This window comes from Belonocnema kinseyi, chromosome 10 (assembly GCF_010883055.1).
Source record: "Belonocnema kinseyi isolate 2016_QV_RU_SX_M_011 chromosome 10, B_treatae_v1, whole genome shotgun sequence".
Classification (NCBI taxonomy): Eukaryota; Metazoa; Arthropoda; class Insecta; order Hymenoptera; family Cynipidae; genus Belonocnema; species Belonocnema kinseyi.
The window spans coordinates 65,893,061-65,919,014 of record NC_046666.1 but is presented as its reverse complement, the minus strand read 5'-3'; the positions used below and the strand labels follow the sequence as shown (position 1 = coordinate 65,919,014).

The 25,954-nt window shown below is 26.9% G+C and overlaps 3 protein-coding genes across 9 annotated transcripts in view; 2 read left to right on the top strand and 1 right to left on the bottom strand.

Moving 5' to 3' along the window:
- LOC117181604 (phospholipid-transporting ATPase ID) overlaps window positions 1–5,028 on the top strand; it is an 80,318-nt gene extending 75,290 nt beyond the window's left edge. For 3 of the 5 annotated variants that reach the window (XM_033374464.1, XM_033374462.1, XM_033374461.1), the window contains exon 16: window positions 3,723–5,028. In XM_033374464.1, the coding sequence (XP_033230355.1) occupies window positions 3,723–4,139 (417 nt within the window). In that variant the 3' untranslated portion in view covers window positions 4,140–5,028. The remainder of the gene's footprint in view (window positions 1–3,722) is intronic. The other 2 variants (XM_033374465.1, XM_033374463.1) reach the window with 1 other exon arrangement.
- Window positions 5,029–14,351: 9,323 nt separating this feature from the next.
- LOC117182223 (cyclin-dependent kinase 7) lies at window positions 14,352–22,655 on the bottom strand. Its single transcript, XM_033375306.1, has 5 exons — window positions 22,338–22,655; window positions 21,944–22,003; window positions 21,744–21,852; window positions 19,347–19,792; window positions 14,352–14,945 (listed from the first exon to the last, which is right to left on the bottom strand). Exons 1-5 carry the CDS (start codon window positions 22,389–22,391, stop codon window positions 14,595–14,597), a joined length of 1,020 nt encoding a protein of 339 aa, XP_033231197.1. The 5' UTR covers window positions 22,392–22,655; the 3' UTR covers window positions 14,352–14,594.
- A 334-nt stretch (window positions 22,656–22,989) lies between these two features.
- LOC117181682 (cell division cycle and apoptosis regulator protein 1-like) overlaps window positions 22,990–25,954 on the top strand; it is a 33,926-nt gene continuing 30,961 nt past the window's right edge. For all 3 annotated transcript variants that reach the window (XM_033374599.1, XM_033374600.1, XM_033374598.1), the window contains exon 1: window positions 22,990–23,139. In XM_033374599.1, coding sequence (XP_033230490.1) covers window positions 23,082–23,139 — 58 coding nt within the window. In that variant the 5' untranslated portion in view covers window positions 22,990–23,081. The remainder of the gene's footprint in view (window positions 23,140–25,954) is intronic.

Genomic DNA, 25,954 nt, shown 5'->3' with positions numbered 1-25,954 from the left:
CCAAAATGCAGTACCTAAACGTACTTTATTGCACTCTAATACATTTTCCAAAGTTTCAGCTCGATATTTTATTTACAAAAAATGTTCTCAGGTTCAAAAAAAACATTTAGTGAACTGAAAAACTGTGGTCGGTAATATAGGTATTTAGCTGTGTCACATGCCCTTAAACTGATTGTGTTGTCCCGTTCTGTTTGCGGTACCGTTTGAATCAGCTTGGGCTTAACCTGCAAAGAGGTCAAATCTATCCTAACCTAACAAAACCTGACCTAACCTAGCCGAATGAAATTCAACCACATGTATAGCTATGTAAGCGTACGGTTCTCAGTCTTAAATGTGTGCTATATTTAATAGGTTAACTCGATCTTAACCTACAAATGAAGAAAAAAGGACACGTTATAGCGGGCAGAAAATAGACTGACGTAGGTCTATAAATCAATTTAATTACGATAAAAAGCAAGATAAAATGTAAACACGAAAGATAGTATAAATATATCCCTTAAGTTTTAGAAAAGCAGAGAGAAAAAAATTTTGAATAAAACTCTTATTCATTTGCATGTTTAAGTTACAGTTCTACATTTTAATTGACACAACATTGTCAGGTTAATTGAAATGGGGTCAATTCTACTTGTAGTTCTAAGTTTCTTCAAATGAGGAATTACGTCTAAATTTTTAACCACCTGTATTACAATTAAATGAATTGTATTATGTTATATAGGGAACACTTAAGTTAAGTTGTATTGCGTTAAGCAAAATTTCGTTAGGTTCTGTTAAGTTAGATTCATTTGTAGGTTAAGATCGAGTTAACCTATTAAATATAGCACACATTTAAGACTGAGAACCGTACGCTTACATAGCTACACGTGTGGTTGAATTTCATTCGGCTAGGTTAGGTTAGGATAGGTTAAACCTCTATGTAGGTTAAGCCAAAGAATATCTTTGGTTAAGGGCATGTGATAGTTAGAAAATTGTCGATTTTACCAGTTTTAGATTCCCCCGGCTTTTTTCTAGAATAATAAATATTTTGTCTTAAAAATTTGGGAAATGATAGCGAACATGCTAACGGACGTCCCCACACACTTTTTTTGTAGGTTAATTCAAAAGTTTTAATTTAGCAAAATGTAATTAATTTACATAGCGCTTAGGAAATAGTATCGATTTTTTCAGTGTTAGTTTCACCCGGCTTTTTTCTTAGGATAAGAAATATTTTCCCTTAAAAATCTGGGAAATGATAGCGAACATGCTAACGGAAGTCCCCACACACTTTGTTTGTGTTTTTTTATCAAAAAATTTTTGATATTACTAACAACGTGCGTGTATATTTCGAGGTTATGTGTGTTACAATTCACCCGAGCGTTACTTCCAATCTACACAATATTTTTGGCCGAAAACTTTGGACTTAGAAATAAACATAGTAACTAATCTCCCGGAACTAACCTTGTTTGCAGGTAATAAAAAAAGTTTATTTCATAAATAATTTCCAGATTATCGAAAAGGCAGAAGATGGAAAACGACGTATCCTCAAAATAATGCATATGTATAAAATTTGTATTTAGCACAATAAATTTTGTTATTATCCCTCAAAAAAGAGTCCGGGGACGTCCGTTGTGATATTTTATAGCATCTCCGAATTCAGTTTTTACAAATTTTCATTTTTGTAGAAAAAAAGCCGGAGAAACTGTAAGTATCACATGCCCTTAAGCTGAAGCTGAATGAAACGGTACCGCAAACACAACGGGACAACGCAATCAGCTTAATTGTGTTTCGTGAGGTTAGGTTAGGCTAAGTTAGATTTATTTCTAGGTTAGGCTCGAGTTGACCCATTCGATGTAACAGTTTGCTACTGGGAAAATATGCTTCCAGAGCTTTACTTGTAGTTCAATAAATTTCTGTTCATTCAGGTTCTGTTGGGTAAAGTTATGTTAAATAAGTTGATATCAGGCAAGGGTTGATCCTTCACAGTTGTTGACATGGTTTTGAAGTGAAAATTTGCATCACTGGCATTATTTTGAAATTTATTTGCCCCAGGGCATGATTTTTCGTCATTTTTTGAGGTTATGGCTCAACCTTGACGTGATGGGTGATTTTTGATACCGAATTTGAATTCAGCGCCCCAAAATCCATAGGAATACGTGTGTCTTGTTACTAGATCCGCACACTTCTTTTTTGTGTGGCTGTGTTATTCAACCAGAGAATATGAATTTTCAACTAAAAAGTTAGTGTTTAACAAAATATTTAGAATTTTTAATTTGAAAATATTAATTTTTAACCAACAAAAAAAACGAATTTTCCATAAAAAAAGAGCTTTTAAAAAGTTTAGAAAATCAACCAAAAACCAATCATTTTCAACGAAAATTTCAACATTTTTTAAATATTTGAACGAAAAAAAATCATTAAAAATGAAAAATAGTTGTGTTGAACCAGGGGACTCCAAAGGTAGATCCTGTGTCTACTAGCGATACCAGGCCAATAGGTCAGATCTACTCAGTTTTGGTCCAGAACTGTCAAAACCCTTTACTGACAATTCACATACTCTAAAAAATTTTGTATTTATAAATAATTCAAATTTTAATTTTCAAATTAAATACAAAAGTAGCAAGGAATTCACGCGTCCTTGAGTTTCTATTACCTAATATTAAAAACATAATCAATTTTAAAATCCATAATAACAAATTTTTCAATACTAAAAGTTTAAAAAATTGTTAAATGTACTTAAATAATTGATTATATCAGTATATCTAACAGAAAAAAAATGAATAAATTACCATTTTAACTATCTGTTAATACCAATGCAAAGAATTTTTCCTCTTCAGTTGCGATGGCGTTTTTCAAAACTTTTCTATTAAAATTAAAAATTACTTTTTATTTAAAAAGTTTTTTCAAATCATTCAATTTTAAAGGTTTCATTTTTTAAATTTACTCTTTGAGAGGTAAAAATTGCGAAAACTTAATTTTTCATCTTAGACGACAAATTTTTTGCATCAATTTAGTTTTTGTTTAAAATGTTATGAAAATCTAAAATTCTACAATTTAAGCAGTTTTGACTTTGAAACATGCAATGTGCTTTAAAGTAGTATCAAATAAAAAATTATTTTTACTTAAAAGCGCTTTGTATTTCAAGCTCTGTCAAGTGATAACAGAAAGAAGGGTTCTCCGAGTCCTTCCAACTGGGATTTTTTTTCAAAGGATTCATAAATCTCCTCTCAGTTTTCCGTTGAAAAAAATTGTTAGATCTGGAAAAAGTCCGAGCGATCCAGGGTCACGCTGCACCTGTGGATTGTGGAGACCCCTGTAACCAAACCAAATTTTCAACGAAATACTTGAATCCTCATCTGGAACAGATTATTTTTCAACCAAAGAAACGGAAAAAAATGGATTTTCTACCAAAAAAGACATAGTTTGAACAAAATATACCAATTTTCTACAAAACAGTTGGATTTTTAACCAAGAATTATGACTAACACATTTTTAACAATTTTTTTAAATTTTCAACGACTTAATTCAATGTTATGTGAAATTATACGAAACGAGAAAAAATAGGAATAAATAAATCGGAATTGTAAGCATTTTAAATAAGCATTGAAGTTCATTTTTTAATCTTTAAAATCATTAGGTTAACAAACTGGAAATTTAAATTCAGAATACACATAATTTTACGACTTCAAAAATTTTTTTCCTTATTTGTGACTACACACAATTTTTAATAATATATGTCATTTTTTCAGGCAATGTCAGAAGCAACATTTTGGTTTACGACAGTAATATCATGCATTATTCTCGTCATACCGGTTCTTTCATGGAGATTCTTCTTCATCGATGTGAGACCTACTTTGTCCGATAGGGTAAGACTAAAGCAGAGAATGGCACAATTGCGCTCGAGACAAAGCCAAGATATTCTGCGAACACCATCGACGAGAAGAACGCGACGGTCCATTCGATCGGGCTACGCGTTTGCTCATCAAGAAGGATTTGGTAGACTCATTACTTCCGGAAAGATCATGCGCAAATTGCCTAACGGCTCGGACTTCAAATTTGCTATGCCATTCACGAATAACGTCACAAAACAGGTTAACATTTCCACCACTTCTCCGAAAGAGAGTGCATCCAAAAATTCATATTCCCTGGACACTGTCAATCTGTAAGCTTTTTGAATTTGCATAACGAAAAAGAACATAGTCTGGTGTTTGAAACAAAATATTAAACTATGTGCACAATTTAAATTTCGTATTAAAATCAATAGTGTCTATGAGTTATGTCTTTATGAATCAACATATAACCTTTCTAATTGCTAAATATTTAGACTTGATTTTTGACAAGTTAATCAAAATATATGTTCTCTGAAGCACAATTTTTCCGAAGAGAAAATACGAAAATTAAGGATTAATATTTTGTAAGCCAGTATTATTATCCATTCAATTTTAATTTATGTAGCGAGTAAAGGTAGCAAGAAAGCAAATATAAATATATAACCTCTAAAGATTTTTATTTTTATAAAGTGTTGGTTTCTTTCTGTCAAGAAGATTATATATGTTTCGTTATTTGAAGAAAGAACTTACAATTTGTGATTGTGTTACGAAAAGTGAAAGAAATTTGTACATAATCATTGTATGCCACGCTTTCAAAGAGCGACAGATGTTCAGGAATTTTTTTTTATTTCCTAATTGTACCATAAACCGATACATTATTCGAGAATGATTATTCTAAAGAATGTTTACATAATATATTATTATACTATTAAAGATAATAGTTACATTGATAATTGCCTTTTTAAAACATTAACACAAGAAACAAAAATACTGTATTATAGCATTGATTGTAAATATTTTAAAGAGAGAGATATATATTATATTAAATGTTAAGTATACATTTTTTAAAAGAAAGTAATATATAGGTAGAACAATCTATAAAATATGAAAATAGTAGCAATATTATAATATTATACTGCGGATAATGTTTGCCTTGGACTGACTACTGAATATAATGTATTAAAGTAAAAAAAGCAGTAGCAACAATAAAATATGTATTTCTACTTTTAATATTGTAAAGAAGTGTAGGGAGAAATAGTCTACATGGGAAAAGTGTGTTCCACAATCAAAGTATCATTTAACGAGTCACTGAAATCAGTTGTATTTAAATATTGTGCCTGATCATTCGATATAGTTAAAACGAACTATGCTAATATAAACTACCATTTTTTTATCAAACCAAATTCAATATGTGCGACTCATTTTCCGACTTAACTTTTCTTGTCAAGACCGGCGAATTATCCTCTAATTCTGTAATTATTCTGTAATATTGTATATCATTATATATTTCACAAGTCCGTCACTCTCTCCGATGTTTGAATGAACTACACGAATCAATTCTACCGGTATGATTTCCGAAGCGAATGCACAGTCTTTTTATCTTATAAGTTAGATAATTCAATTATTCTTGTACCAAAGTACCAAAAGAATCGTGCATATTAACTAAAGTCCGAAATGCCAAGATAATATTGATATTACGCATATTACTAAGAAAAACATTCGTTTTATCTCTTCATTTTGTAAGTCCACATTAAAGACAGCAAGACTCGTTCGTTAGTTAGTTACGAGGCATGTTACTACGTAGGGAATTTTATTGCGTATTGGGAATGGTGGTCTACCATTTCGCCACCTGGCGTCGAAAACTGGAACTAGAAAGAGTAGGTACAATTTTAAAGATTTAAATTAATTTTTGCATACAAGTGTTTTTACGATAGTTTTATAAAGTATAAGACAATGATTAAATACTAAAAACAAATCTTCATCAAAAACACATAGTTTTAGATAGAATTTCCATCCTACACCGTAAAAAAATACATTTTTGTCAAATAGGTTTGAAAAATACAATTATTTCACTGTTTCGTGTAAATTTCAATGAATTTAAGTTTAAATAAACTTTAATTAATGTATAAAAAATGCAAAGTCGAACTCTTGACTTTCAAACTTTTATACAAGTTTTTTAATTCAATAATTTTGTATTTAAATCTAATTCAAATACTCAATAATTTACACGTATAAAACATTTGTAATGCTCTAATGTCTAAATTGAAGAATCAATCAATGAATTAAAAATTTTCAAAATTATATCATTTAAAGCAATTTTAAGCCAGAAACATTAAAAATTGAACGATAACATTTTTTTGTATAAACTGAACACTTCTTAAATTAAAAAATAAATTATTTATATTTTAAATGGTTAAAAAATCCTGAAAGTGCTTCCAAATCTTATTCGAAATTCTTGAAACATCTGTATGTTGTTTATATTTTTTTCAATTTTTTTATTATTTTTGAAATTATTTCAGAACTTTTAAACATCCTTTAAAATGAATCCAATTTTTTATATATTTTTTAATTCTGCCAAATTAAACAAAATTCCTTAAAATCTTCCACATTCATTTTTTGATAATTTTGTAAATCTTTCTAAATCTTTTTGAAGAATCACTCAAAATTATCTTTTCAAAATAAAAATCATTTTCATTTTTTAATGTGAAATTTAAAAAAAAAAGCTTTTAATTATGAGTATATTATTTTGAAGTTATTTTAAAATTGAAAATAGTTTATAAAGTTTCAATCGAGCATTTACATTTCTTTAATTATTAAGACTTTCCAATTGAAATAGTTTCCATAATTTTCAACGTTATAAACTGGAAATTCTGATTTCGAATAGTCTTGTAAAATTAATTATTATTCACTTATTAAATCTTAAAGAACAGTTCAATTTTTAAAATAATTATTAATTTATATTCACAGTTGATCAACTAATAATGTTTTTTATCTAAAATCTTCGATTTCAAACGCTTCTAATTTTTAATGGCTTAAGTCTTTAAAACTGCATTTTAAAATTCTTTAAAATAAAATGTAAACCTAACAATTAAAATCTAAAATAAAAAATTGGTTAAAAAATGATACCTATTCTTTCTAGTTTGGAGTTTTGTCACCAGGTGTTGTATCGCAGTTCAACCATTCCCAATATCAATTCATTTATCTTGAATTCGGTACTATCGTGCAAAACAAGAAAAACAACTCTTTTTTTTCGTTCTCGTATTAAAAATTATACAACTTTTTGAACAAAATACTCAAATTGGAATTAAACTTGAAATTGTCAGAATTTTTTTTTTTTGCTTTTTAAATTAATTTTTGTTTAACTTAAAATTTAACTTTTCTATTTTTTATTAAAAATGCAAGTATCTGGTTGAAAAGTCATGTATTTTATTCAAAAATTGTTTTTTTAAACTAATATTTTTTTTTACTAAAAATAACTATTCAAGTTTAAATTTGAACTGTTTTGTTAATATGTTTTTGTTAAAAATTAATTTTTTTACTGTAAATGTAACTATTCCAGTTGAATATTCCATCATTTTGTTTTGAAATTAATTTCTTTGGTTAAACATTAATTTTTCCAACTAAAAATGTAACTATTAAATTCTTGGTTGAAAACTGATATTTTTTATTTGAAAATGCAACTACTTGATTGAAGTTTTGACTTCTTTAGTTAAAAATTCATTACTTTTAATGAAAAATCGTATTTTTTGGTAGAAAATTAATCTCATTTAAAAAAGCATCCTTTTGGTTAAAAACAAAACTCTTCCGTTAAAAAATTAATTTCTAATAATTGAAGATTAATTAATTAAATAATATTAAATAATAAATTAAATTAATATTAATTAATGTTGAAGATTAATGTTTACTAAGAATTTAATTTTCAATCAAGTAGTTTTATTTTCAACCAAAAAGATGAATTTTTAACTAACACCGAAAGATTAATTTTGTAACAAAAAGATTAATTTTTTACCCAAAGAGACGATTTTTCAACAAAAAACTAAGTAGTGAAATTATCGGTTAAAAAAATTAATTTTCAACTAAAATGTTGAATCTTTAACTGAAATAGATGAATTTTCAACAAAAATCTTAATTCCAACCAGGAAGATTTTTTTTTTTAAATAGATGAATTTTTCATCTTTTTAGTTAAAAATTGATTTTTTGTTTAAAATTCAACTACATTTGCCCGTTGAAAATTCATCACCTTAGTTGGAAATACATTTTTTGTACTGAAAATTTAACTTCCATTTTTGGTTGAAAATTGACCCTTATTATCTTCAAATTTAACTATTTGTTTAAATTGTAATTTCGTATAACCATTTGGTTGAACATTTGATTTTTATGGTTAAAGTTCATTTAGTTCGTTGAAAACTTATGTCTTGCTGAAAAAACTTTTTTTTTGTTAGTAGAAAATTAATCATCTTCTTTGAAAACTCATCATTTTGGTTGAAAATTCATCACTTTAGTTACAAGTTTTTTTTGTGGCATATTACTTTTTTTTTAACTGAAAATCTGACTTCAATTTTTGGTTAAAAACTGATCTTCTTTAGATCAAAATTCAACCATCCGGTTGAGAATTCGTGTATTTTGTTGAAAAATTCTCTTTTTTGGTAGAAAATTAATCTTTTTAGTTGTAAATCCAACTTTTTGGTTAAAAACAAAGCAGTTTGCATTCCTATTAAGATTCATGGATTTAGAGAAAAATTCAAGAAATGATTAAATTATGTTTTTAATATTAAATAGTGAATCGATGGTGCTAATCTATTTAATAATATCTTTTAATATAATTGGTCAAATCTTTCTAAATTAACCATTTTATTTTAATCCCTAGAAACTCCGTACTATAAAAAATTTACATAGAAAAATATCTGGAATTGCTAGGGGATTTTTGACCAGAATTGGATTTTTTCCTGATAAATTTTTAAACTGGAAAATTTAATTAGAAATAAATTTCTTAATTCTTCTGAAATCATTTGAAATGATGTCAGTTACAAGTTATTTGAGGTCACAGAAATGTAGTCGTCGCTTTCTTGTTTTGCATTGCAGAGTATCTAATCGTATCATCAAAATCTTCTGCGCTGTAGCCTGCCTTAGAAAAAAATTAAACACAAACATACTAAATCAACGGAATTTTATATGAAAAAAATAAACTAAATGTAGATTATTGTACTTCGGCAGAGATAATTAAATATTGGCATGGGATAGCATTTAATTACGTCTGTGAAGCAACAAAATTTTGCTTCACTCTACGTCTCTCTTATTTCGAAAAAAAAAACGAATACATTTCTGTTTGTTTACACAACGAACTAAAATATGTAAATAGATATAGGAACGTGCACGGTGTAAAGTTTTATTGTAATTTGATTTACTTGCGTTTAATTTGTTACTCGTAACGATTAGTATTGCCGTATGTGATTTAGTTAAATGTCTTATATTATTACAAAGTCTTTGTGTCAATTGTTTAATCAAACGTAACCATCGTCAAACTTATACAGCCAAATAGGTTGCGGTGGTTTGTGTAATTTCTTCTTGTTGGAAACAGCAAGATTTTTTAAAGTTGCATTATTAGGTTGTTTGATCCATACATTTCGTCATTAATCCATGTTTCTTGCGTTTGTTAAAGTCGAAGCAGTGAACAATTTGTTTATCAGTGCAAAACGCGGATTTAGCGTGTATAAACTTAGAAAATCGATTACATTTCGTTGGTTTGATGTATAATATTAGTTTTTATTAGCGTCTTTTTATTAGTATTTTAAATTTTCTATTGCACAGGCCTTTTAGTCGTTGCTAGCAATCCTGGATTCGAAATATTTGATTGAGATTGTTTACTTACTATTAAATTTTAGCTTTTACTGTTTTATTACTTTTAGTGTTTAGTTTAATTTTTAAACTATTTTAGATGATTTAAAATTTGCGATTTTACACCTGTCTATTAAAGCATGATTTTAATCAAATATTTTGATGTAATGAGTGAAATCTAAGCTGTTACTGGCAACATTATCGAAGTGAAACGTTCCTGTTGCAAATGCGCACGAGAATGAAATGATTTATATATAAATACATATTATCACATATTGTACAGAAAGCATTAAATGTCTTCTAAACCGCAAAATTATTTGTACAATGACAAGCACACAAAAAAGCTCGTTACAAGTGAGCTTTTCATTTTTTAGAAGCGAGGAACTATTGGTTTATACAGCGTAGTACCAAAACTGTAGTTATCGCTTGATATGTGATTATTTATTAATAGTCACATATAGTTGTTAATAACTTATTATTGTTTAGTACCATTTTATTTCAAATACAGGTGGTATTATTACAATGTTTTTTGCTTTAAAAATTATCTCCTAATTTCTTTCTTCATAATGTAATTCTGTGTTGTTAAATTATCAACAGTCTCGGTTTATTAAAATAAGGTGTCCTCAATATTCTGAAATCCTTATTATAAGTGTTCCTTGAATTTTTCTTTAATGTCTATCGTGCAAAACGTGAAAGTAGTATAGTTTTTGGATTTTATAATAAATAACAATGATTAATTGACGTAAGTTACTATCTTAGAACATGCTTATGGGGGAGTTTACCACTCACCAGAGAGCGCGATATTTTCTGCGAAATTTAAATTTAATAAATCAAAACCAGTTTTTTTATACAAATTATTAATACAATTTTATATTTTATTTGTAAAATACAGTAAAAGAGTAAGGCATTCAATTTAGAGAGAAGAAATTTAATATTTTAATTACTGGTCACTGTTTCAACATACGTGTTTTGATAACATTTCTTATTTTTCTTACCAAGTGGTAGAATTTTTAACTAATAAAGATAAATTTTGTACAAAAAATGGCAGTTAAATTTTCAACAAAAATTTAATTTTCAACAATATAAACAAAATTTAATTTTTAAAAATTAATTTTTAACAAGAAAAGCAAATTTTTCAATGTAATGGGTGCGTTTTCAGCCATAGATATGAATTTTCAAATAAAGTAATGAATCTTCAAACCAATTTCTTTTTAACAAAGTATTATAATTTTAAATGAAAAAAGATGAATTTCCCATGATAAATTGAATAGTTGATATTCCAAGCAAAAAATATTTTTATATTAAATAAAAAACAGTTGAGCTTGAAAAAAATACGACTTTTTAAATGAATTAGTTCATTTTTCAGTTAAAAGAATTTGGAACCAACAAAAAGGAGTTTTGAGTGAGGTACTTAAATTTTTGACCAAAAATAATGAATATTCAACCAAGAAGATGAATTTTCAAATAAGAGGATTAACTTTCTACCAAAAAGTCTAATTTTCAAATGAAAAATTAATTTTTAACAAAAATAAATAAATTTGCAAACAAAAAGAATAATTTTCTAAGAAAAAAAGTCAATTTTCAACTAAAAAGATTAATTTTCAAGAAAGGAAAAACGATCTTTTTTTAAATTAGTTAAATTTTCAACCGAAAAATGATTTTGCAACCAAAAAGATTAACTTTAAACCAAAACAGACGAACTTTCAATCAAATACATTTTCATTCAAATGATTCATTTTTGAACTAAAAGAGGCGAATTTTTAAACAAATATTGGCAAGTTAAATTTTCAGTTAATAAATTTTTAACGAAAAAACTGATTTTCATCAAAATAGTTTTTTTTAAACCAAATAAATATTCAAAAAACAACGTTTGAAAATATAGATATTTTTAGTTTTCACTATAAAAAAAAAGATAACTCTTGAAAACAGGTACTTTAAAACGTTCTTTCAGTAATCAATAATGTTATGTTTGTGAAATTCAGAAATATACAAGAAAAAGTGACCGTACTTGAAATGTTAAATATTTTCTTTTCAAGTTAAATAACTGACACTTTGGCTCTATTTTGAGAATAAACTATAAACTTTTATTAATAATTATTTTTAAAAAACGATTTTTCATATATTAAATTTGAATTTTGAAGATTCCATCCCAGCGACGGCACTCGTGTTGCTAATAAAATTTATATGGAATTTTGTATCTTCCCGAATTCGCCACCATGTTCCGCGATATATATTTTAATTTATTATAATTATTATAGTAGTTGAAAAACACCATGGTACAATATGTTAGTATGAATTTATATCTTTTAGATTTATAAGATTGCATATTCAGGGTGACCGCTGGACCGGGAATTTTCTGAGACCGTAAAAAACCGGGAAATGACAGTGAATTTATTTCTTGACCGTGAATTTTAGAAATTTTCAGAAGAAAAATCTGTCCATTTTCGATTTCAACGGTTTTTTAAGTAATTAGTTGAATTGATACCTTATTAAATTATGATATCATTCAGTTTATAATGCGTAATTCGAAAATCTTTTACCTGAAAAATTTTCTATTTTAGATTTTTATTTTTAAGCTTACATTTTTAATTTAAAGAATTTTAACGTGCAGTCTTGAAGACTTTAACAATTAAAAATTAAAAACGTTTAAAGTTGCACATTTTTTTTTTACAAAGCAGTTTTATTTTATCAATTGTAAATATAAATAAATAATTTTTTAAATGGATCGATACAGCTGTAAATAATTAATTTGACTTATAATTTAAGCGACTAAATTGAAGACAAATGTTTAAGAGTATTATTACACCATTAAGCTATTTCCCTTTCGGGGTAGTCGTGACTCACTCGGTAGGGGAAAGGAGTAGTGTGTGGAAGAGATAGAGATTTTTCAACAATTTTAAACTTAAATGTTTAACATAGAAAGCTTTAATTTGTTAAAATTTCGAAAAGCTTTTAGCATTTTAACGTTACAATTTTTATTGTTCTACTTAATAAAATGTTTAATTTGTAAGCGAAATTGTTGCATTTTTATGTATAAATGATAATTGAACACGTATTATTTTTAGAAAAATTTGAGTAATTTTAATAGATATTCAGAACTTTTAAAAATATTCAAAATTAATGAAAAACTTAAAATGATATCAAGTAATTTAAACAAGTTTTTGAAAAACATTCAGTACTTCTTAACATATTTTAAACGGAATAAAATTTTTCCTAGAATTTTTAGAAAATCTTAAAATTTTTTTTTAAATCCTTAAATTCTTCCTGGATCGTTTTGGATAATATTGCAAGTTTCTTAAAATCTTTTTGAACATACTGTTTAAATAATTTTTCAAAATAATCATTTTCAATTTTCCTAGGAATTTTAAGAAAATGCTTTTATTCGTTTGGGCCTTTCAAGTCTCAAAAAGCCTCTAAGTTGTAAGTATTTGCACCGAAATTTCGTTTCGTATAACCAAATTTTTTCGATAAACACTCTTCGTTAAAATTATTTGAAATCATTTCAAGTTCTAAATTAATTTTTAATCTTTTTCAAACTTCTAAATATCTCTTAAAATTACTCTAATTATTTCTAAAAATAATTATAGTTCAATTGTTATTTAAAAACCAAACTTTAAGCAGATTTTTTTTTTTAAATTCGCAGGATTTTCTTAATTTGTAGGACAAATTCAATTAATTTTTAAAGTTATCGAGAAGTTTTAAAAAAGTTTAAAAAATAAAGCTAAATTTGAAAAAATTTAAAACTACTTCTAGATTTCTCAAGATTTTGAAATACAATTTTAAAGTTTTTCAAGGATGCTTAAACAATTAAAAATAAAAATCATTTAAATTCTAATTTAAGAACTTTTAAGTTGAAAAAAATGTAAATTTAAAAATATTTATTAGTCTAAAATAACTGAATAATATAATTTTGACCATTTTTAAAGTTCATTGATATATTCTTTAATTAAGAGTATTGAAAATGTTAACCTGGATTTATATTTTTGGAACCTAATCTAAATCTTTGAACTCTATAATTTATGAATGTTAAAAATTCTGAATTTTGCAATTTAAATTCATTAAATTTGAAATTATTCAGTTGGAAAGTATTAGTACCTTCCAGTTTAAACGTGTAAATTTTTGAAAAATTCAATAGAAAATTTTTGAATTTAAAAACTTAAATTTTAAAAGTTAAAAATTCAAGAGTTCCACTTTGAATGCTTTAGTTTGCTTTTTATTTTATATTACTTGTACTTTTACTGTTTGGCTTTATACTTTGATTTTTTACATTTTATTGACCGGGAAAAATATTTGCGAACCGGGGAAAAATCGGAAAATGACCGAGAATTTTGTTCTTTGATTAAAACGGTCACCCGGATATTGTTGTATTTAAGAATTTATTTAATTAATTTTTTCAAAAAGTGAAGATTATTAAAGATTATGCAAGTTTGCTGGAACTAAAAATGTAAGATAGCTTATTAAAAGATTTTAAATATCAAGACAAGCCAATTAATCTTTGAATGCACATTTACGAAGACTACAGTAGTATTGTCATAAATTGTAAATAATATTGGTTATGATTTAACCACCTATATATTAATAATAGGTTTATTTAAATTACAAAGGTTATTATTTTTTATTTTAAATTTTCCTCTAGTTTAAGGTATATTTAAAATTTTCACCGAATTTTCATCCTAAGAAAATCCTAATAATAATAATAATAATATCCAGAAATTTGAAATGCATTATTTTAATGAAATTATCTATCGGTACAAAGTATAAAAGTCCATCACACAGATAACAATCGGAATAATAAAAGGATAATACATAAACTTGCAGAGATTCTCTTATTCCTAATAATAGTTCCTTTTTAACAGAAAATTTGTCTAAATAATTCACATTTGCTTATCATAACATTCACTTCTTATGTACAAATATCTTTCGAATCACTTTTCAACATCTATCTAGTACTTTCAACTAAAATTGCAGTCTTTTCGCGAGAGACGCTCCTCCCTCCATTGATTCTAATAATTTTCTCTTGAGACTAGGCTTTTCTTCCGCTTGGCGTCTGATAGACGTTGGCAGTGGTAACTTAGGTCCTGGTGTTGGGGCTGGTTTGTTACTAAAGTATGCCATCTGTAGAGCCTGATCGCAAGTGCAACGCTCCGTGGGATTCACATTCAAAAGACTAGCTAAAAGATCCAGAAGATCGTCCCCAGCTGCGGAAAATATGTCTCTGAGAGGCATGCCGGGAAATGGTTTGAACTGAATGAAATCTGGCAAATCAGTCATTCCAGCCCACGTTTCTTTCGTTGGAGTTCCTAGAGTCTGACAAATTAGAAGATAATTCATTATTGAAAAAACAACATATTTCACGATTTTTTTAAGGGCGGAATGGGGGATAATGCATGAAAAAAAGCTTTTTTTAATGATTTTTTTAGAGATCTGGTTAAAGTAAATGTATTTAAATGTTTTGCATGTTACAAAGTATTATTTTAAAAATAATTAGTAACTTTTTTGTAGAAAAATATTGTGAAATAAACCAGTGGCAGAGCAATTTCGAGTACGCCTCCGGAAAAATATGATTTGCGGTTCCAGCGATATCTCAATGCAGATTTATCGGAAATCAAAAGAGTTGCAAAATTTAGTTAAAATATAAGTTTTTCCTCCCCAAACGATTATTTTTAGGATTTTTTTTTGTGACCATTTGAAGTAAAATATGCGATTTTGTACGAAAAATGTCGTCATTTTTTATGTGAAAAACAAGTTTGAGAAAGATCGGTTCAGTAGTTTTTGTAAAATCGCTGGAACGGACTATTAACAAGTAGTTTCGAAAACTGTCGTCGTGTCGTGAAAACTAATCAAAATTCTATTATTTTATTGTATTTTTCATTGTCTTCTGGCACGTTCCTATATTTTCAAGCGCAACTGCGGTCTACCAGGAGGGTCGGCTTTATATCTATAACTTCAAAAGTTCTGCTCCGATGGACTTAAACTTTTGACACAATATTTTAAAAATATTTTGCAACAAAAAAACAAACAAAAATTTGTTTGCAAGTGCTTATACCCCATTCCCCCCTTTAAGGGAATAAATCGCAAATTGCATAAATTAGGTTGGCCACAAAATTTCATTTTTTTTTAATTCCCCAATTTTTTCCTAATTTCTCACTTTCCCTGACCATTAATATTTAAAGACCTAATATTTAAATATTAATATTAATATTTAATGATCTTGTTCTCACCTTAATTCTAAATATTTTTAATGCATAATATTTCATAAGTGGAACAAAACCATTTTGAATTTGAATCTATAAATTGCGATAATTTATAAATCTTATTCCTCCTTGCGATGCCACAGTCCAAAAGTGAATAATGTGCATTAATTAATAATGTGAATAATGTTCTTTTGAATTCAAAAGAGTTTAAGATAATTAAAAAAAAAAATCGTGAAAAATCCCAATGATTTTATGGAAATTTGAGTGAATTAAACAAAATTCAATTAAATTTAAAAAACAACAATATGAAAAAATTCATTGAATTTAGTAAGTTTCAAACGAATTCAAAAGAATTTGATGAAATGCCTAAGAAGTCAAGGTAAATTTAAAACCTTTGAAATGAATTACATAAAAATCCAATGAATGAGTGAATTTAGAAGAGTTTAAGTGAAATTAAAAAAAGTAAAAGAAAGTTCCAAAGAATGAAGAACAAATTAATAAGAATTCAGGGTGAATTCAAAAAATATTTGAAAAGCTATTCATATCTTTGTAACCCGACGATATCCCTTACTTCTTGTGAATGAATACTTTTGAAATCCATTGAAATATTTAAAAATCCCATGAAATTCTATGACATCTGGTATTTCCTGAAATCTTGGAGAATTAATTAAAATACCATGAGCTTTTAAAATTCCATTAAAACATTAAAATCCATGGAAATCTTATAAAATCCCTTGGAATCTTTTTAAATATCCTATAAAATCGGTCTATATCTTTCGAAGTTCTAGCAAATTCATTAAAACCCAAGGAAAATATTTGTAAATCCCCTTAAATTATTCAAATCCCTTGAAATTTTTTGAAATTAAGAAATCAAGGAATTTTTAAACCATATTTCTGTAGCAATCTTGTTTAGCAATTAATAGATTTGTTTCAGTTCCTAAATACACATCAATGTATCTACTCAAATTATGAAAAAATGCCCTGCTAATGCCAGGATTTTCCAGGTATAATTTTAAATCTATTCGGAATATTTACCAATAAAATTTTGCGAGTTTATTATCAATGTTTCTTCAGTTCATGTAAATATCTGACTGCATGAAATTAGTAAAAGATATTCTTACATATATTATCAGCGCCGAATAATTAAATAAAGAAATATTACTAAAAACATAATTAATCATTTCTTGAATTTCTTCTTAAAGGCCAAGAGTTTGAACCATAATTCAAAAAAATATTATTTTCTTCATTTACTTAGAATTTTGTGAATATTTGACATTTTAATCTTTTGAATGAAAGATATTTTCCAGGTGAGTATAGAAACACTGTATAAACAGAAAAATGGACACTTTTCGCGAAAATAGAGAAATATTTTCTTCCAAGTAAAATTAATGTAAATAGTTTATTAAATTAACTTTAAAACACTTTAAATTCATAAGAGCTCAAGTAAAAATATTGAGTTTTGAACAAGATAAATGAATCTTTAACCAAATAGTTGAATTTTCAACAAAAAAGATGAGTTTTCTGAAGAAAAATTACGAATTTTGAACCACATGGTTAAATTTTCAACCAAAAAGATTAACTTTCAACAAAAATGAAAATATTAAGTTTTTAGTTTAAAAAACTAATGTTGAACAAAAAAAGAATTTTCAACGAAACCGTTACATTTTGAAATAAAGTGATAAATTTTCAAATAAGACGGTCAATTTTCTATTAAAATAGTTAAATTTTCAAATAAAAATATGACCTTTCAACCAAGAATATTAATTTTCTACCAAAAAGAAAGTTAAATTTTTAGGTAAAAATTAATTAAATTAATTAACAGTCAAATTTACAATTAAAGAGATGCATTTTCAACTGCAATTACTAATCATCGACCAAATACGTGAACTTTTAAGACTTACATTTTCGACGAATGTGATGAATTTTCAACTAAAATGATAAATCTTCAACTAGAATACTTGAAATTTAAACCGAAGCTTAATTTTCAACTAAAACTATGAATCTTCAACCAAAAAGGTGAAATTTGAACAAAACACATGAATTTTCAACCAAACAGTTGAAATTTCAACTAAAAAAGGTCAACCTTTAACAAAAATGTAACAGTTAAGTTTTGAGTTTAAAAAATAAATTTATAACAAACAAACAAAAGGAATTTCCAATAAAATAGTTAAATTTGCAATAAAAGTAATGAATTTTTAACCTAGAAGATTAATTTTCTACCAAAAACGGAAGTTAAAGTTGAATTTAAAATAATAATAATAATTTTAAACAAAAAAAGATTTTTCAGTCAATAGAAACAAAATGCCGAACAATACAAAACTACTTTTACAAATGAAAAAACATAGCAATTCAATTTTATATTACAATTTTAAAAGATATTCAAGCATGCTCTCAACAAAAAATCATCTGACTTTAAAAAAAGTGTCCCAATATTTCCAGGGATATTTTTACATTCTCTTTCATGAGAGTGTAATGTAATCGTCCAAATTTTCGACCTCTGGTTTTTAACGCATCTTTACGTTTCGGCACTCACAGAATCCGAAAATCAGAACATTTTATCGGTGACTGTCTGTATGTAAGGTTACCTGAATGTTGTAGCCACGCTAACTTTTGAAGGATTTGTCCAATCAAGTCAGCCTTTGATACACGTCTCAAGTTTTCCAAAATGAAGGCTAAGTTCTTTAAGCAGATATTTCCAACAAAAATTAACAAATTTAGAGCATTTTCAAAACTTGAAAAAAATTTTTTTTTTTAATTAAAAATTTGTTGTCAAAGTTTCATATAGATGGGTAGAAGACTTTCAAATTATCCCAATACAATTTTTAATTTCGATGAAAATTAGAAAAGTTATATACTTTATTATATCCACATGAAATTTTTATATTCGATAAAACTTCAAAAAGTTATATGCCTTTCAACATTTTGAAAATTTTCTAAAAAGGGAAAACAAATTTTTCAATAGGTTAAGAAATATCAATCAAAATGTTTACTAGATGTAAAATATGTTTTTCGAAACTATTATCATAAAATTTCTCAAGTAGACAAAAGTTCCAAAAGTTGGATCATTTTCAAAATTTTCAAATGGAAACGAATTATCGAGCGCGAAGCGCGAGTTTCGTAATGAGAATGTAATTGTCAAAGCCGTAGATGCTTTGAAAACTTTCTTTAAAATCAAATCGAAAAAATTCAGTTACAATTTATGGCTATAATTCCTCAGAAGTTTAAGTCACAGTTTTCGATTTAGGTTATAGTATTTACAATATTTGAAAAAATGTAGTTAAAGTGTACGTATTAAACGTACGAAAGCGAGCGCGAGAGCGTACCCGCGCACCCTAGGCGCGAAGCGCAACGTGCCCAGCGTGCAATGAGAACGTGCCCACGGCGGGCATATTTTTTAAAATGTAACAGCCAAACTTCTTCCGTCATTTCCGTTGAATATTTAGTTTACCCTTATTTCCGGATTAGAAAAAAATATTTCAAAATATTGTTTACTACGTATTATATGTAAAAGTACCTGAAATATTCTAGTCAATTGATCCAGGTCTGATTCTCCAGGAAGAAAAGGTACACGCAGCAAAAGTTCTGCTAATATGCAGCCAACGGCCCACATGTCGATTCCAGTTCCATAAAGCCTAGCACCGTACAATAATTCTGGTGATCTGTACCATCTTGTTACCACTTGATGAGTGTTTATTCTGTTTGGAGAACCGAAAAACTTGGCTAAACCAAAATCTCCAATTTTGAGAACCCCTTGACTATTCACGAGAAGATTGTTAGGTTTTAAATCCCTGTGCAGAATCCAATTGTAATGAAGGTAATTAAGACCTTGAAGAGTTTGAATCATATATGCCTTTGTATTCGCTGATGTTAAGACTATATTATTGTCTTTGATTATCACTTCCAAATCAGTGTCCATAAAGTCAAACACCAGTGAAACGTTCGATTTGTAACCAAAAACATCTATAAATTGAAATATAATTGATAGAGAGCGAATTACCGCCACTGTGAGGTTACAGGTTCACCAAATTTAGAATTTTTCACTTTTAAACGATTTTTCTTACATGAAGCACATTTTTTAGTAAAATAATGTATCCAATCATCTTGAAAGCCAGATTATACTACATTATATGATACTTATTTATAATATATTTATCGTCATAAAAATGCCTATAATTTCAATATTTTGAATTGATCGTGGCTTTTCAGTTTAACTTTTCAGTTGAAATTGAAAATGATTGAATTTTGAAAAGTACAATTGACAATTTAAAAATTGTTAATTGCTAAACGATTTAAATTATTTAAATTTTTCGATTAAAATTGAAACTGTTCGATTTCGAAAAGTATAATTGACAACTTAAAAATTGTTAATTTCTAAACAATTTCTTTCAAGGTTCAAGAGTAGAGGAGAGTACCCAAATATGAGATACCAACTCTGGTAAACACGCGGAATTCTATGAACTGAATTTAAAAGTAATATAGGTCATTTTAAAGGAAATTTAGTTTGTCATAAGAAGCTCAAATAAAAAATTTTATTAAAAATTTTTTTTATGCTGAAAATACGAAAAATGTAAAAAAGTGCTTTTTCCAAACTCGTCAAACTATTCTCAAAATATGAGATGCCCCAGGAAATAGCTAATAAAATGCAAAATAAAGTATTATTTTTAATGAAAAACTTCATTCTATGTTTCCGAAGTATAAATTTACTGCTATTTAGATATATTTAGTTTTTGCAGTAATCACAAACACTTTTGTAACCAATTTCCCCCGCGCACCCAGTGTTATAAAAACCACAGGTATCTCATATTATGAGAACCACACCGTGCAACTATGCACTTACTATGCCTGACCTGTACTATGAAAAACTTCAACAATATCGATATTTTCCTACTTAGTTATTCAATCCCCATCACTCCAGGCAAACTTTACTGCTAAATATATATTTAATGCATAATAAATAGGGTTTAAAGAATTCCCTTCCAAGAACTCGACCACCATCGATTTCATCATATTACAAGAATATCTCATATTCGAGTACTCTCCTCTATACATTTTTTTATTTTTAATGATTCCCATTTAATTATACTTTTTATCTCCAACCTTTTTTAGAATAATAAAGGTGAATTTATTTTCTGATTTTAGAAAAATTGGTCCAACAAATTTTTATGTTAAATCATAATTGTTTATTTTAATTAAATTTTAGATTTCTAGAATTTCAGAAGCTTTGACTTTGAAATATTCAATTTAGCTTTAAACTTCAAATTGTTACATTTCAATAGCTTCGAATTCAATTTATTAAAATTTAAAAGTTTTCAATCTTAAATTATTCAATTTTTAACATTTTCAATTAAAAAAAAATAAACACACATTTATTTGAATTTTAAGTGAGCTTTTTTTTCAGAATTTAAATCGAAAAATATTACATTTTTAACGTTTTTAAATTGTCCTATTTCTAAATTTTAATCTGACATTCAATCTCGAGATTCTTGAATTTAAAATAAAATTGTTCAATTTTGAACGTTTTGAATTAGAAATGATACAAATTCAACTCCTTCCTAATGAAATTGTCCAAATTAAAAAAAAGTTCGTTTGAAAGTTTTTCATTTCGAAAGCTTCTGTTAAAAAATTTTTCAATTTAAAATTGTCCAACTTCAAATGCTCTTGTTCAGAAATGTTACAAGTTCAATAAATTTCTTTTCATTGCATTCGTAATATTTTCCTTTTCTAAATATTAAAAAATCTAAAATATTTTTAATGGAAACGTTTTTATTTTTAAATAATTTCATTTATATTTTTTTATTTGCAGAGGCTCGCCAGCTAATTTCATGGTGGCGCTAATCCGCCCTCTAATAATTAATATAAAACTGGATTTAAAAATTGCATTCAAAACTTGATAATTTAGAACTTGTCTTACCTAATAAGCCGATAATGTTATCGTGTTTTAATTCTTGTAAGAGTTTTATTTCTCTCAAGGCAGTTCTATTAATTCCATCCCTTGCTTCTGCACGACTTCCAACTTTGATCTAAACATAAAATTAATTAAAAGGATTAAAAGTTTGCATATGCAAACCCACTTTCTGTTAAATAATACCAAACATAATAGAAATTTTGTACCTTTTTAACAGCGACGATGGTATCAGTTTCACAATCTTTGGCTTTGTAAACAGTAGCGAACTGAAATTATCGAAATACCTATCATGTTTGAAAATCAATTTGATTTCTAAAAATAATTTTTAAAATGGCTTCTACTTGATTTATTGAAAATCTGTAATTTATGCCTTCAGAAATAAGGAAAATTTAAAAGAATAAGTCGAAAAAATTCTTACGGAGACTTCCTAACCTATAAATTTGCCCAACCAGAAATATTACGATTTTTAACTAAAATTCATTTAAAGTATTTGAGAGAAAAGTGAATACATAGTTTAAAGTCATGTTTCACTCGATCATAATGACTCATTATTTATTATTAACTTGTAATTAATGAAATTGCGAGAAGGAGGAACCTAACCTGCCCTTCTCCCAAAAAGTCTATTTTCTCGTATCTCCGAAGTTTGTCTGCCATTACACTTTCGTTTCGTATCTAAAAAGTTGCCGACTCACTTTCAAAAATCGGCTTATTCGAAATTAACTCTATGTGTAGAAATAATATTTTTAATTATCAAACAGAACAAGCAAAACCGCACAAAACTCAACAGTGATGTAAATGAACACTCATAGAACACGCCCAACAATATTTCATTCAACCAATCAAAATAATGTATTTTCTAAACTTCGAAACTTGACATAGTTTTTTTATGATTATTTAATAGATATCTCAAATTTTAAGCTAACTGTTTTCAATAACACTTTGGTGAAAATACTTTTTTTCCTGACGTGTTTAAAAAGTTTTTTAAATTACTTGTCGTGTCTTCCAGTTTTAGGCCATTTAATCCGCCATTTTAAACTAAAATACCTAAAACAACTATTTTTATTATTGATTCTTTGATATAATTACCTTTTCTCCTTAATTACCACGTGTAAGTGATTTTATAAATTAATAAACATCTTCTATAGCACAAAAATGTGATTTATTGCAAAAAGTTCCATAAATGAAAATAAAAAAAATGACATAAACTTGATTTTAGTAGTAGTAAAGACAGGTAGACGTAGACTCCGAAAACATGGCCCTGAAGTGAAAGACGCGTTATCAGAAAGTTGAGAAATTATTGAATTGTAACATTTTTTTACTAAAGGAGTGAAAATCTCGCGAAAAATGAGTAATATTTCACCATTTGGTGGTGGAAAGAACCCACCATGGGTCCGAAACTCAGGTAAAGTCCCCTCTTTTTTCGCTTTTCGTTTATTCTAATTTCGTGTGTAGGAGGCGAAATTGCCAAATTTTTATAGTAATCCTGTCCTAATGGCAAAATTTCGCTCTGTCATACGAATATTTGTTTAGGCTCGTATAATATAATTAGGGAATTTGGAGCTGCTTTTTTCGAAATAAGGTGTTTTATATTGAGCGAAATAAAATAGAAGAATTATAGATTTTAGATTGCTCGTGATAGAATGGAAATTGAAATGATAATTTCGTGTGACATGAGGGCATATGACAATTATCATATGTTTTTGGGCACTAATTGCAATTTTATATTCTTTTAATCCATAACAGCTACGTGTTTTCTTACATTTCTAGTCTGGGGATTATTATCAACGTCCAGTTTTTAATATTTTTTTGCATTATTACATATATGCATATATAATGTGCGGTCCACGATGGCAAGAATTATAGCAAATTAATGTTATGGCTTGTTTGCACAAAATTGATTGGATCTATAAATACAGTTGATAAAATTAGATATATGTGATCGTCCCCGAAAGAGACCTAACGCCCAAAATATATATTTTTAGTTTTTTACATCAATCGATATTAGTTAAGTTGCTCTATCTGATAAAAATATAGTTTTTAGCTTCAAAATTCACATTATTATTAAAATAAAAAAATTAATGCCCTCTTATGTAGTTTTTATGTTTGACCACTTCTTCAATCGCTTGTCTTGTAAAATTTAGTTCCCAGGGACCCAGGCAGATTAGGTATTTTTATCAGATTGTCACTTACTACTCGTTTAAATAAATTAAGTTTGTTTTTCTAGTAGCAAGTTTAAAAAAAAAACACACAATTTATTTATTTTTTCATAATTTTCATAGTAAGAAAAATATCTACAAAGTTAATCTAGTTAATGGTTTATTTGCGTAAGATGCAAACAAAAGTGACGTTAGTTTAAGGATTAAATTAAAAGCATTAAAAGCCTACACAATGTGTGGTACTAACCTCAAATTCTCTTCTTTAACGATTCATGCGACAAGTAGATCATTTACTAGATTAACTTGTACATATTTTTATTCTGAAAATTAAAAAACAATTAATTGTGTTTTTGTTACACTTACTGAAGTGAAAACAACCCGAATATTTTTGAAACGCGTAGTAAGTGAAGATACCTAATAATTGAGCAATTTTGAAATGGATGCTTCAAAACTAAATAATTAAAAATTGAGAATGTTGTCAAGTTTCAGCTCGTTAAGTTTTATTCACGGTGTTTACTCACCTACGAAACCTAGAATTACCAGGGAATTTGTATATAACTGGAAAAACATGGAAATGCCATGGTATTTTTTCCAGAGCGTGTTTACATTTTTTTGTTGAAATTGTAATATATAATTAAATAACAATAGTTTTTCATTTGCGAAAGTAGCTTTATATTGATAGGTTGAAAGCAATAATTAAACATTTTTTTTTTTGGAAATTAATATTTTTCTATTAAAGATTTAACTATTCTATTTATGGTGGAAAATTGATCTTTCTTACATGAAAATTCATGTGTTTTCTTGAAAATTTGACCGTTTTTGTACAAACTTAATCCTTTTTGTTGAAAATTGATCTTCTTGCTTAAAAATGCAACATTTCGGTTGAAATTTCTTCACTCTTTTTTGACTGAAAAGTTACTTGGTTGAAAATTCTATTTTTTTTCATTTGAATTCAACTATTTTGTATAAAAAATGAACACCTTTTTTGGTTAAAATATTAAGCATTGCATTTTTCGTTGAGAATTCAAATTTTTTACATAAAAATTCAACTATTCCAATTCAATATTCCACCATTTTAGTTGAAAATTCATATTTTTAGGTGAAAATTAATTTGGTAACTGAATATTAATTTTCTTGGTTGAAAATTCAACTATTTAAGTTAAAGATTAATTATTTTATTTGATAATATGTACATCTTTTTGTTTAATAATTCAACTGTTCCAGCTGAAGGTTTATCATTTGAGTTTAAAATAATTCCCTGGTTTAAAATTGAACTATTTTGTTGAGAATTCGTTCCTTGTTATGGTTGAAAATTGATGTTTTTTACTTCAAAATTCAACTATTTGGTTGGAAATTCATGTGCTTTGTTGAAAAATCGTATTTTTTGGAAGAGCATTAATATTGTTCGAAAATTCAACTATTACATTTTTCGACGAAAATTGATAATTTTTGTTGAAAGTTCAACTGCTTGTTAGAAAGTTAAACTCAGTTGTTAAAAATTCGTTTACTGGTTGACGATTTAATGATTTTTTTATTATTTTTTTTTAACTGAAAATTTAACTGGACAGAGTTGACTTCCAATTACTATTTTTAGTTCAAAATTCAACTGTTTAGTTGAAAATAATCTTTTTAGTTGATCATGCAAGAATTGTTTAAAAACTTACGTATTTTATTTTAAAATCACCTTTTTAGCGAAAAATTGATCTTTTTGGTTGGAAATTTAACTGTTTGGTTGATAATTCATTTATATCGTTGAAAAATCGTCTTCTTAAAGAACAATAATGTTTTTTTTTTTCAATTCATCTTTTTGATTGAAAAGCTAAGTAATATTCCTGTTACAGATTCATAATTTTACTTGAAAATTTTTTTTTTTTTTAGTTTAAAATTCAACTATTCCAGTTAAAGATTTATCATTTTAGTTAAAAATTCCTCACTTTGGTTGAAAACTCAACAACTTGGTGAAAAGTGGAACTAATTTCTTAAAAATGCATTTGATTAGTTAACAGTATAACTATTTTTACATTCTCATCAGACAAGGTATTAGATTTATGTAAAATTTGA